The following is a 13,535-nucleotide window of genomic DNA, read 5'->3' as shown; positions in this document are numbered from 1 at the left end:
ATATATGCTATACAATAACTACTATAAAAATGTGAAAATTCATTTTGGAAAAATAATTTAAACTGTGTAAAATAATGCAATAAATGTAAAGTTATTGATAGCTAAAATGAAATAAAACGGGATAATTTCATAAAATGAGATAAATGTCAACCATTTCACCATATATCATAACACCAATTATCCAATGAGCTTGTGATACTATCTTACAGATTCAATCAGTTGAATACACGATATTATCATAATTATATGTTACTGACTATGCAGGTCATAATTGGCTGGGATGATTAATCTGTAAAAAATCTATGGAGTAATACCTGTAAAAATGGATAGTGATACTGACGATTAAGCTTTGAAGGCATGGATGGCATTAAAGGATGTTTGATTCGAGTCATTTGTCAGGTAATGCAGGTGACTATTTTTGCAATAAAATACTTGGAGATTTACATATCAGTTCTACTGTAGATACAGATAGACCTTCTCCTTGAAGACCATTCTTCTTAAAATGTAATTTCAATAGAGTCTTTGCTACATTTTTATACACTTTAGTAGAATGGCTGAGCCTGTAGTATAGAAGGCGGGATATCTCAAAAGTAATGTAATGGGATTCTCTAAGTCTGGGAAAGAAAAACTATGTTTCCAAAACATTGAGATGGAAACCAGATTGTCCTCCAATTCTATCTTTTAAGTGAGTCATTAGTCTAGCTATTAAGGAATCTGAAAAAGGATCAAACTAGTCCCAGCATTGCTGCCTTGCCATACTCATTAACTATCAAACATATAATACAGTTATCTACTTTCCAAAATCTTATAATCCATTTAATTTTACTTGCACTTAATCAAGGAAAATTCAGTGTATATGACATTCAGGATTTATCATTTTTTACCTACATGCCATCTATATGACAAAATCATTTACAGTAAAAACCATGTAATGAAATGGATAATAAAAATAATCAGAAAAGAATCGATCAATGCTTTTTAATTACATTAATGCATTTTGGAGAGAAATGATAAAAATCTTACTAGTAATTCATTGGCAGCAAGGAATAATAATATGTTTTTTCTAATAATATGTTTTTTTCTTTTCAAGCTTTTAACTACTGCAAATTAGTCAGTGACTTCATCAAAAATATTCATTGCATATTCAATAGGCAGGATTTACAGGTTTGTCAATCTGTCTTCACTTATCAAAGAACATTTTCCATTAATTTTAACTTTTAAATTTAAAACATTCTTTCACATGAGACAACAGATTCACAATACTTAGGAAGAGGCCTAAACATAAGGATAAGTGCAGAGATCCATTAAAATTCTATTTCACAAAAAAATCAGTATCAAAGATACTGTCCATATCTTTGTTTCTTTGGGATCAGTTGTGGCTACTTTCAAATGTCTATGCGGTTAGAAAATTTCTATTAAAATATCTTCAATAGTTACCATACCTTTCTATTATATTTGATTAAACCTTGTAAATATTTTCTTCTTTGCAAAAATGATGGAAAATGGGTTGATGATAATGAACAGTGGCATTATTTGATTCATTGCTTCAGAACAAGAATCAGAAGAGATATGGTTCTGATACCTCATATTCAGAGACTTTGGGATTTAATTTCCACCATGTTTTACAGCCAGTTATAAATATGGATGTTCCATTGTTTGTCTTACTATTTGCAAATAACTCTACAGCAAAAATAAAACTACTTCTCAACACTTTTTGGTGTTTGGTAAAGGTTTATAAAACTATGACATTGTTCAGTGTTGACTGCCTCCTTTGCGCTCTTGTCCTTCTCAATAACCTGTAGAATAAGATCCATCTTTATTTTGAAAAGATTCATTTGTTCTCTTAAATGGTTTAACTAACAAATTGCTTTGGAAATCAATTTTATCAAAATAAATTAAAATATAATTCTTCATCAAAGTGTTAGTCTTCACTAGCATTTCTTTTTCTCTCCATTTTTTCCCTGTTGGTGTTGCTTCTTACTATCGTTTTCTTTCTTTTCCCCACTATCAAAACTTATACAAGATGATTCCTTTTTGCCTTTGAGCCTTAGGTCATCTGAATTTCTGTATTTTTTTTAACGTAATTCTTTGAATGTACCAGTTACTTTTTTTCCAAATGTTTGTTAACTATAATCATTACTGAAGGCATTACATATTTCACAATAGATTCAGACATTGCTTCAATTACCTCCTTTTTTGCTTTTTTATTTTTATTTTTTTATTGAGCACCAGTGGGTCAATGTCATTCCATATGGATACTTTAAATTTATTTACAAAATTCAGAATAATTATGAAACAGTGCTGCTAACAACTGCAAGTTGCAACTGCAGACCACGGTAGAAGATAAAAAAACAGGAGGTGATTATATGAAATGTACCTGAAGTGAGCTTGAATGATTTTGAACTGTTAAGAATGTGACGCATATTATGGGCATGAGAAATTAAATAAATATTAGTAACAAACTAAAAAAACTATTTTGCACAATATATTTCATATACCTGAAATTAATAGAAATACGTACAGCTTTCTATTTCCAGTGTACAATTTTGTTCATCTAATGGGTACCTTCTCAAGTCCATCATGCAAGCTGCAGTAGTTGTGATTCTAAAATAAAACACAACAAAATGAATTATTACAGAAACAAGAAATACAAAATAAAACATTTAAATAAATATTTTGAAATAAATAATAAGAACCAATAATAATAAGAGCTTTGCAATAGTGGCAAATATCTGTAGCTTGGGTGTAGGATGAGGGCGAAGGTTTGCTCTCCAAGCTTGTGGGTTGGTTTCCAAATGTTTCATTACAGGCTAGGTAACATCTTCAGTGGAGTTTAGGGGATGTCAGTGTTATTCTGTTTATAATGGCTTCAGGTATGTCAAGTGAGAATCTTGTGATGGGTCAGGTATGAGTCATGAGGAGCTTGTGATGGGTCTTGTGATGGGAGGTTACATCAGGTCAGCATCATTGGGAGATGAATTGCTGGTGGGGAGGAAGAGAGGGGTTTGTGTGGGTTGGTTGAAGGTCAGTGTTGTCTCTGGTTGGCTGTGTGGTTGATTTGGATTGTGAGGGATTTGTAGGCTGGTTGTAGGTCAATGTATCTGTTGATGGAATTGCTTGTGGACTGCCAGAATTTGATGAACTCATGAGTGCAGTAGGTGATAGCTTGGCCAATGATTCTAGTGTTGCTCCAATCAAACTGGTGCTGTTTGGTGTCCGTGTGGGTAGAGATTAAGGATTTGGGATCATGGTATTTGACTGTCAGCTAATATTCATGGATCCTGGTTTTTAACTGATGTGATGTTTGTCCCTCGTAGAATTGGTTGAAATGGTTACAGTTGATTTTGTAAATTACATTATTTCTTTCATACTTCTGTATCTTGTCTTTGGTTCTGCTTAATTCCTGGTGGAGTGTGGCTATAGGTATTGCTATCCCTAGGGGCCCCTTCATGGATTACTTCCTTGTCATGGTGAAGGGACTTGCGTAATTCAGTGAAGCTATGAGCTATGCCATGCAGGGCCACCCAAGACAGACAGGTCATAGCAGAGAGTTCTTACAAAACGTGATCCACTGGAGAAGGAAATGGTAACCCACTCCAGTATCTTTGCCATGAAAACCCCATGGACATTACCAAAAGGAAAAAAGATATGACGCTGGAAGATGAGCCCCTCAGGTCAGAAGGCATCCAATATGCTACTGGGGAAGAGCAGAGGGCTAGTACCAGTAGTGCCAGAAAGAATGAAACGACTGGGCCAAAACTGAAAGGACGCTAAGGTGTGGATGTATCTGATGATGAAAGGAAAGTCCGATGCTGTAAATATTTTTTCTCCATAGGAACCTGGAATGTAAGATCCATGAATCAAGGAAAGCTGGACATGGTCAAACAAGAGATGACAAGACTGAACATCAACATCTTAGGAATCAGCAAACTAAAATGGACAGGAATGGGTGAATTTAATTCAGATGACCATCAGGTATAGTGCTGCAGGCAAGAATCCCTCAGAAGAAATGGAGTAGCCTTCATACTCAATAAAAGAGTAGGAAAAGCAATACTGGGATATAATCCCCAAAATGACAGAATGATCACAGTTTGAATCCAAGGCAAACCATTCAATATCACAGTAGTCCAAGTCTATGCCCCAACCACCAGTGCTGAAGAGGATGAAATTGACCAGTTCTATGAAACCCTACAGCACCTTATAACACCAAAAAATGATGTCCTTATCATCATGGGGGATTGGAATGCTAAAGTAGGAAGCCAAAAGATAACTGGAATAACAGGCATGTTTGGCCTTGGAGTACAAAATGAAGCAGGGCACAGGCTGATAGAATTTTGTCAAGAGAATACGATGGTATATGCTCTGCAGCCAAACATGGAGAAGCTCTATACAGTCAGTAAAAAAAAAGACCAGGAGCTGACTGTGACTGAGACCATGAGCTTCTCGTTGCAAAATTTAGGCTTAAACTGAAGAAAGTAGGGAAAACCACTAGGCCACTCAGGTATGAACTAAATCCCTGATGAATATACAGTAGAGGTGACAAATAGATTTAAAAAATTAGATCTGATAGACAGAGTGCCTGAAGAAATATGGATGGAGGTTTGCAACATTGTACAAGAAGTAACAACTAAAACCATCCCAAAGAAAAAGAAATGCAAGAAAGCAAAATGGCTGTCTGAGGAAGCTTTGCAAATAGCTGAGGACAGGAGGAAAGCGAAAGGCAAGGGAGAAACCCAGTGCTTTTTTTGTAAAAGAAAAAGGTGCTCGAACTCACACATGTCATACAACCCACCTTGCCTACCCTACAAGGTGCCATCCAAAAAAGGTGCCGGAACTCCGTTCTGAGCATTCTATGAGAAAAAAAGCCCTGGAGAAACCTATATGCGGGTCAAGAAGCAACAGTGAGAACTGGACACAGAACCACTTATTGGTTCAAAATTGGGAAAGGAGTCCGGCAAGGCTGTATACTGTCACCCTGTCTGTTTAACTTATATGCAGAGCACATCATGAGAAAGGCAGGGCTAGATGAATCAAAAGTTGGAATTAAGATTTCTGGGAGAAATATCAATACCACTCTAATGGCAGAAAGTGAAGAGGAACCAAAGAGCCTCTTGTTGTGAGTGAAGAAGGAGAGTGAAAAGGTTGGGTTGAAACTAAACATTAAGAAAACCAAGATCATGGCATCCGGCCCTCTCAATTCCTGGCAAATAGATGGGGAAGAAATGGAGGTAGTGACAGATTTTATTTTCCTGGGCTCCGAGATCACTGCAGATGGGGACTGTAGCCAAGAAATTAAAAGACGCTTGTGTTGTGACTCAGGGCCAGCCTGTGGGTCCGACAGCCGGCTCCGATGTATCGGATGACTCAGATGAGGGGGAGGAGGGAGACGAACCGGCTGATGATGGTTTGGAGGCTTTGCAGAGCCCTCAGCCGGGGACCTCTTCTCAGCTGCGTGAGCCCGATAGTGCGGAGGATGATGACCCACAGCTGGCCCTGTTCAAGGACGCCCGACGCAGGAGGCAGTCGAGCAGGAACAAACAAAGAAAGGCTGTGGGACTCCTCGGGAGGAGGCACAGGGAGACCACGCCCTGAGCTCTCAATAAAAGGAGTGTTTGGGGAGGGGCTGGTTGCTGAAAGCAACTCTTCCGCTTGAGGAGACAAGCTCTAGTGTTTTTGTTAATTGAGTAATAAATCTTGGCAGACGCCTTTTAGCCTTGGAAGCTCTCCAGTCTCTTCTATCTGAATAGGGGTTTGCCTTACTACAAGGCCAGAAGAGGGCTGGTTCAGAACAGTTTGCTTTCAGCCTCCCACCCCTTACTACTACGATGGAGCAGCTTCTTGCCGAGAATGCTCAGCTCACCCAGCAACTCACTTTGCTGGCAGCTCAGGTGGCTCAACTGCAAGCTCAGGTACATGCTGCACCCCCACCCAGGAGGAAATGTCAGATAGCTATGCCGGATAAATTTGCTGGCAATCCAGAACTGTTTCCTGCCTTCCTGGGACAATGCCAGCTTTTTATCAGCGTGAGAGCAGCTGATTTCCCCACTGACCGAGATAAGGTGGGATTCGTGTTGAGCCTTCTGTCGGGAGATGCAGCTCGTTGGGGCACGCCTCTGTTGGCACAGCCTAGCCCTTTGTTGGATAACTTTGGGGGGTTTTGTGACCATATGCGCCTCATGTACGAGGACCCGATTAAGGCGCAGACTGCCACCCGACGTCTGAAAGCTTTGAGGCAGGGTCAGCGCCCCCTACAGGCCTATATCAGCGATTTCCGGCTGCTTAGCCAGGATTCCACCTGGAATGAGGCTGCGCTCGTGGATGCCTTTCAGGATGGCTTGTCAGAGGAGATGTTGGATGAGCTGGCCCGCGTGGACATTCCCTCAGACCTGAATGGGCTGATCCATCTTTGTCTGCGGATCGATGCCCGGCTGCAGCAGCGAAAGAGTCGCCGTGCCACCCCACAGACCCCTGCCGCTCCTGTTGAGCGTGTGCCCTCAGTCCAGAGGGAGGAGCCAATGGAGCTGGGTGCCGCCAGGTCCTGTCTATCGGTGACGGAAATGGACAGACGATGATCGGAGGGGTTGTGTTCTTACTGTGGGGACCCTGGACATTTGGCTGCTTCTTGTCCAAAGAAGCGTCAGCGGGCATCAGTGACCAAGCCGGCCCCGAGAAAGTCCCCTGCTTTGCTGTCGGGAAACGGCCCGAGCCCGATCTAGACGGTGTGATAGATCGGACGACCCACCACGACCACGCCGAGCGACGCCATTCCGACGGTGCCTGTGAACCTCCACGGCATTTGATTTTGGAGGCACGACTGATCCTTCCTGGCAAGCCAGAGGGGATTCCGGTCCATGCCTTAATTGACTCTGGGGTTACCACTAACTTTATGGACTCGGCCTTCGTGGCCAAATGGGCTGTTCCCCAGTGTCCGGTGGATCCGCCCATGCTAGTGGAGACTATTGATGGTCGAGTGCTCCTGTCCGGGCCTATTACGGCCGCCACGCAACCAGTGTGTATGGCCATCAGTTCCCATGTGGAGGCCATTCAGTTCTACATCACTTCGGATCTGCACTTCCCCGTGGTCCTGGGACTGGCGTGGCTCCGGGCGCATGATCCACAGATCTATTGGTCTCAGAACTTGGTCACCTTCCCAAGTTTTCAGTGCGTGGACCACACCCGCCATATCTGTGCCTGCCAGGTGGAGGGTTCCTCAGGGGTTTCCTTGCCTCCCGAACTGTCCGACTTTGCTGATGTGTTCAGCGAGTCAGACCAATTACCCCCGCACAGGCCCTATGACTGTTCCATTGATCTAGTTCCTGATGCGCCTCTCCCAGTGGGGCGTTTGTATTCCATGTCGGAGCCCGAGTTGGCTGCATTGCGGGACTTCCTGACAAAGAATTTGGCTCGTGGTTTCATCCGGCCCTCGTCCTCACCAGTGTCTGCGCCCGTGCTCTTCGTCAAAAAGAAGTCGGGCGAGTTACGGCTCTGCTGTGACTACCGGAAACTCAACGCCATCACGGTGCGTAACCGCTACCCGCTGCCCCTCATCCCCGAGCTCTTGGACCGACTCCGGGAGGCTAAGATCTTCACGAAACTGGACCTGCGTGGAGCTTACAACCTCGTCAGGGTTCGGCCGGGTGATGAGTGGAAGACGGCGTTTGGTACTCGCTATGGACATTTCGAGTACACGGTGATGCCGTTTGGCCTGACCAACGCCCCCGCTGTGTTTCAGCATTTTATGAACGACATCTTTCGAGATCTGTTGGACCAGTTTGTCGTGATTTACCTGGACGACATCCTGATTTACTCCCCGTCGCGTGAAGCGCATCATCAGCATCTCCGTCAGGTCCTGCAGCGCCTCCGGAAACATCGGCTGTTTGCCAAGTTGGAGAAGTGCCAGTTCTACCAGGTGACCATCGATTTCTTGGGTCACCGCATTTCTCCTGAGGGCATCGCCATGGAACCGAGTAAAGTTGAGTCGTTGCAGAGTTGGCAACCCCCGCGTCACGTGAAGGATGTTCAGCGACTTCTTGGATTTGCCAACTACTATCGAACATTCATCCCTGGCTTTGCTGCCTTGACAGCCCCCCTTACCCGGCTCCTGCAGAAGAAGACTCGGTTCCAGTGGAACGCCCCCAAACAACAGGCGTTCCAAGCTTTGAAGGACGCCTTCATGAAGGAGCCCATCTTGAAGCATCCTGACCCGCAACGGCCGTTTGTCGTGGAGGCGGACGCCTCCGACATTGCCATTGGGGCCGTGTTACTCCAGGCAGCGACGCCCAACGGTACCCTTTTCCCTTGCGCGTATCACTCTCGGAAATTGAACCCCTCCGAGCGCAACTATACCATCTGGGAGAAGGAGCTGCTGGCCATCAAGGCGGCGTTCGAGGCTTGGAGGCATCATCTGGAGGGGGCGCGGCATCAAATCGAGGTCCGGACGGACCACAAGAATCTGGAAAGCCTGCAGACCGCTCGGAATTTGAACCAACGCCAGATCCGGTGGTCCCTCTTCTTTGCGAGGTTTGACTTCCGGGTGCGGTACATACCAAGCGGGCACAACCAGAGAGCGGATGCTCTGTCCAGGAAGCCCGAGTACACCCGAGTGGAAGACAAGCTTCCGCCCAGGACAGTGATCCCCGTTGAGTCTTTTGCTGCGGTGCGGGAGCCGGTGGATATACGGGCTCGGATCCGGGAGGCGCAGCAGCAGGAGGCGTGGGTGGCTCAGCGGAAGGAAGAGGTGGGGCCAGATTCGCCTTGGTCGGTCACGGATGGACTCCTGTATTATCGTGACCGGCTCTATGTTCCAGGAGGGCCACTCAGGGGACTCGTCCTCAGCCAGTGTCATGATAACCCGGCTGCGGGGCATTTTGGCCTGTTCAAGACTCTGAACCTGGTCTCCCGTACCTTCTGGTGGCCCCGAGTCCGACACGATGTCCAGTCTTATGTCACCTCCTGCGTCCCATGCAGGCAGGCCAAGTCAGCAACAGGGGCCCCGCCTGGTTTACTGCAGCCTTTGCCAACGCCCAAGAGACCCTGGGGGGCTGTGTCCATGGACTTTCTGACGGATCTACCCCCATCCTCCGGCTTCACGACAGTGTTTGTGGTGGTGGACATGTTGACCAAGATGGCGCACTTCATCCCCTGTCGTGGCTTACCGTCAGCTCGCGCCACTAGTCGCATGTTCATCCAACAGGTGTTCCGGCTGCACGGCCTTCCCGATAGGGTCGTCTCCGATAGGGGGGCCCAGTTTACAGCCCGCTTCTGGCAGGAGTTGATGCGGGCGTTGGACATTAAGGTTTGCCTCTCGTCCGCGCATCATCCTCAGACCGACGGGGGTAACGAGAAGGTCATCGGCATCTTAGAGCAGTATCTGCGCTGCTACGTTAACCTGCAGCAGGACAATTGGGTGGACTATTTGGCCATAGCCGAGTTTGCCTTTAACAACTCGCAGCACACCTCCACGCAGATGACACCGTTCTTGGCCAACGTGGGTTATCACCCCAGGTTTTTCCCCCTTTCTCCCGTGGACTCACCGGAGCCGGCAGCGAACGAATTCATGGTGGAATTACAGGCGATCCATCGGTTGGTGCGACGGCAGCTGGAGAAGGCCAAGGCCGACTACAAGAGGTTCGCCGATCGGTCGAGAAGGGATACGCCTCCATTATCGGTGGGGGATCGGGTCTGGCTGTCCACCAGGAACCTACCATCCACTCGGCCGGCGAGGAAGCTGGACCACCGTTACCTTGGACCGTTCCCAGTCGAGGCCGTCATCAACCCGGTCGCCTATCGTTTAACTCTGCCACGTTCCCTGCGCGTGCACCCCGTCTTCCATCGGTCCTTGTTGGTCCCCGAACAACCGGCTTGTCCACTTCGCCAAGCGGAACCTCCCCCATCAGGACCTCGTGATGGCGACAGCACCCCCGAGTACGAGGTCGCCAGCATTAGGGATTCCCGCTGGCTGAAAGGTCGCTTCCAGTACCTGATCGAGTGGAAAGGGTACGGGCCGGAGGACTTCACATGGGAAGACGCAACCGCCGTTCATGCCCCTGCGTTGGTGACTGCTTTTCACGAACAGTTCCCATCCCGACCGCATCCGGATCGGCAGACCCGGGGAAGGGCCCTGCGGTGCGGGATAGTGTTGTGACTCAGGGCCAGCCTGTGGGTCCGACAGCCGGCTCCGATGTATCGGATGACTCAGATGAGGGGGAGGAGGGAGACGAACCGGCTGATGATGGTTTGGAGGCTTTGCAGAGCCCTCAGCCGGGGACCTCTTCTCAGCTGCGTGAGCCCGATAGTGCGGAGGATGATGACCCACAGCTGGCCCTGTTCAAGGACGCCCGACGCAGGAGGCAGTCGAGCAGGAACAAACAAAGAAAGGCTGTGGGACTCCTCGGGAGGAGGCACAGGGAGACCACGCCCTGAGCTCTCAATAAAAGGAGTGTTTGGGGAGGGGCTGGTTGCTGAAAGCAACTCTTCCGCTTGAGGAGACAAGCTCTAGTGTTTTTGTTAATTGAGTAATAAATCTTGGCAGACGCCTTTTAGCCTTGGAAGCTCTCCAGTCTCTTCTATCTGAATAGGGGTTTGCCTTACTACAAGGCCAGAAGAGGGCTGGTTCAGAACAGTTTGCTTTCAGCCTCCCACCCCTTACTACTACGATGGAGCAGCTTCTTGCCGAGAATGCTCAGCTCACCCAGCAACTCACTTTGCTGGCAGCTCAGGTGGCTCAACTGCAAGCTCAGGTACATGCTGCACCCCCACCCAGGAGGAAATGTCAGATAGCTATGCCGGATAAATTTGCTGGCAATCCAGAACTGTTTCCTGCCTTCCTGGGACAATGCCAGCTTTTTATCAGCGTGAGAGCAGCTGATTTCCCCACTGACCGAGATAAGGTGGGATTCGTGTTGAGCCTTCTGTCGGGAGATGCAGCTCGTTGGGGCACGCCTCTGTTGGCACAGCCTAGCCCTTTGTTGGATAACTTTGGGGGGTTTTGTGACCATATGCGCCTCATGTACGAGGACCCGATTAAGGCGCAGACTGCCACCCGACGTCTGAAAGCTTTGAGGCAGGGTCAGCGCCCCCTACAGGCCTATATCAGCGATTTCCGGCTGCTTAGCCAGGATTCCGCCTGGAATGAGGCTGCGCTCGTGGATGCCTTTCAGGATGGCTTGTCAGAGGAGATGTTGGATGAGCTGGCCCGCGTGGACATTCCCTCAGACCTGAATGGGCTGATCCATCTTTGTCTGCGGATCGATGCCCGGCTGCAGCAGCGAAAGAGTCGCCGTGCCACCCCACAGACCCCTGCCGCTCCTGTTGAGCGTGTGCCCTCAGTCCAGAGGGAGGAGCCAATGGAGCTGGGTGCCGCCAGGTCCCGTCTATCGGTGACGGAAATGGACAGACGATGATCGGAGGGGTTGTGTTCTTACTGTGGGGACCCTGGACATTTGGCTGCTTCTTGTCCAAAGAAGCGTCAGCGGGCATCAGTGACCAAGCCGGCCCCGAGAAAGTCCCCTGCTTTGCTGTCGGGAAACGGCCCGAGCCCGATCTAGACGGTGTGATAGATCGGACGACCCACCACGACCACGCCGAGCGACGCCATTCCGACGGTGCCTGTGAACCTCCACGGCATTTGATTTTGGAGGCACGACTGATCCTTCCTGGCAAGCCAGAGGGGATTCCGGTCCATGCCTTAATTGACTCTGGGGTTACCACTAACTTTATGGACTCGGCCTTCGTGGCCAAATGGGCTGTTCCCCAGTGTCCGGTGGATCCGCCCATGCTAGTGGAGACTATTGATGGTCGAGTGCTCCTGTCCGGGCCTATTACGGCCGCCACGCAACCAGTGTGTATGGCCATCAGTTCCCATGTGGAGGCCATTCAGTTCTACATCACTTCGGATCTGCACTTCCCCGTGGTCCTGGGACTGGCGTGGCTCCGGGCGCATGATCCACAGATCTATTGGTCTCAGAACTTGGTCACCTTCCCAAGTTTTCAGTGCGTGGACCACACCCGCCATATCTGTGCCTGCCAGGTGGAGGGTTCCTCAGGGGTTTCCTTGCCTCCCGAACTGTCCGACTTTGCTGATGTGTTCAGTGAGTCAGACCAATTACCCCCGCACAGGCCCTATGACTGTTCCATTGATCTAGTTCCTGATGCGCCTCTCCCAGTGGGGCGTTTGTATTCCATGTCGGAGCCCGAGTTGGCTGCATTGCGGGACTTCCTGACAAAGAATTTGGCTCGTGGTTTCATCCGGCCCTCGTCCTCGCCAGTGTCTGCGCCCGTGCTCTTCGTCAAAAAGAAGTCGGGCGAGTTACGGCTCTGCTGTGACTACCGGAAACTCAACGCCATCACGGTGCGTAACCGCTACCCGCTGCCCCTCATCCCCGAGCTCTTGGACCGACTCCGGGAGGCTAAGATCTTCACGAAACTGGACCTGCGTGGAGCTTACAACCTCGTCAGGGTTCGGCCGGGTGATGAGTGGAAGACGGCGTTTGGTACTCGCTATGGACATTTCGAGTACACGGTGATGCCGTTTGGCCTGACCAACGCCCCCGCTGTGTTTCAGCATTTTATGAACGACATCTTTCGAGATCTGTTGGACCAGTTTGTCGTGATTTACCTGGACGACATCCTGATTTACTCCCCGTCGCGTGAAGCGCATCATCAGCATCTCCGTCAGGTCCTGCAGCGCCTCCGGAAACATCGGCTGTTTGCCAAGTTGGAGAAGTGCCAGTTCTACCAGGTGACCATCGATTTCTTGGGTCACCGCATTTCTCCTGAGGGCATCGCCATGGAACCGAGTAAAGTTGAGTCGTTGCAGAGTTGGCAACCCCCGCGTCACGTGAAGGATGTTCAGCGACTTCTTGGATTTGCCAACTACTATCGAACATTCATCCCTGGCTTTGCTGCCTTGACAGCCCCCCTTACCCGGCTCCTGCAGAAGAAGACTCGGTTCCAGTGGAACGCCCCCAAACAACAGGCGTTCCAAGCTTTGAAGGACGCCTTCATGAAGGAGCCCATCTTGAAGCATCCTGACCCGCAACGGCCGTTTGTCGTGGAGGCGGACGCCTCCGACATTGCCATTGGGGCCGTGTTACTCCAGGCAGCGACGCCCAACGGTACCCTTTTCCCTTGCGCGTATCACTCTCGGAAATTGAACCCCTCCGAGCGCAACTATACCATCTGGGAGAAGGAGCTGCTGGCCATCAAGGCGGCGTTCGAGGCTTGGAGGCATCATCTGGAGGGGGCGCGGCATCAAATCGAGGTCCGGACGGACCACAAGAATCTGGAAAGCCTGCAGACCGCTCGGAATTTGAACCAACGCCAGATCCGGTGGTCCCTCTTCTTTGCGAGGTTTGACTTCCGGGTGCGGTACATACCAAGCGGGCACAACCAGAGAGCGGATGCTCTGTCCAGGAAGCCCGAGTACACCCGAGTGGAAGACAAGCTTCCGCCCAGGACAGTGATCCCCGTTGAGTCTTTTGCTGCGGTGCGGGAGCCGGTGGATATACGGGCTCGGATCCGGGAGGCGCAGCAGC

The 13,535-nt window shown here is 49.1% G+C and overlaps 1 protein-coding gene across 2 annotated transcripts in view; it reads right to left on the bottom strand.

Annotated features, from left to right (window-relative positions):
• GABRB3 (gamma-aminobutyric acid type A receptor subunit beta3) overlaps positions 1-13,535 on the bottom strand; it is a gene marked incomplete at its 3' end in the record, with an annotated part of 371,697 nt that overhangs the window by 25,256 nt on the left and 332,906 nt on the right. For both annotated transcript variants that reach the window (XM_083361517.1, XM_083361516.1), the window contains one exon: positions 2,522-2,604. In XM_083361517.1, coding sequence (XP_083217643.1) covers positions 2,522-2,604 — 83 coding nt within the window. The remainder of the gene's footprint in view (positions 1-2,521; positions 2,605-13,535) is intronic.

Source organism: Vipera ursinii, assembly GCF_947247035.1.
Source record: "Vipera ursinii genome assembly, chromosome: 4".
Classification (NCBI taxonomy): domain Eukaryota; kingdom Metazoa; phylum Chordata; class Lepidosauria; order Squamata; family Viperidae; genus Vipera; species Vipera ursinii.
The sequence above is the reverse complement of the archived record's forward strand: the minus strand, read 5'-3'. Positions and strand labels throughout refer to the sequence as shown.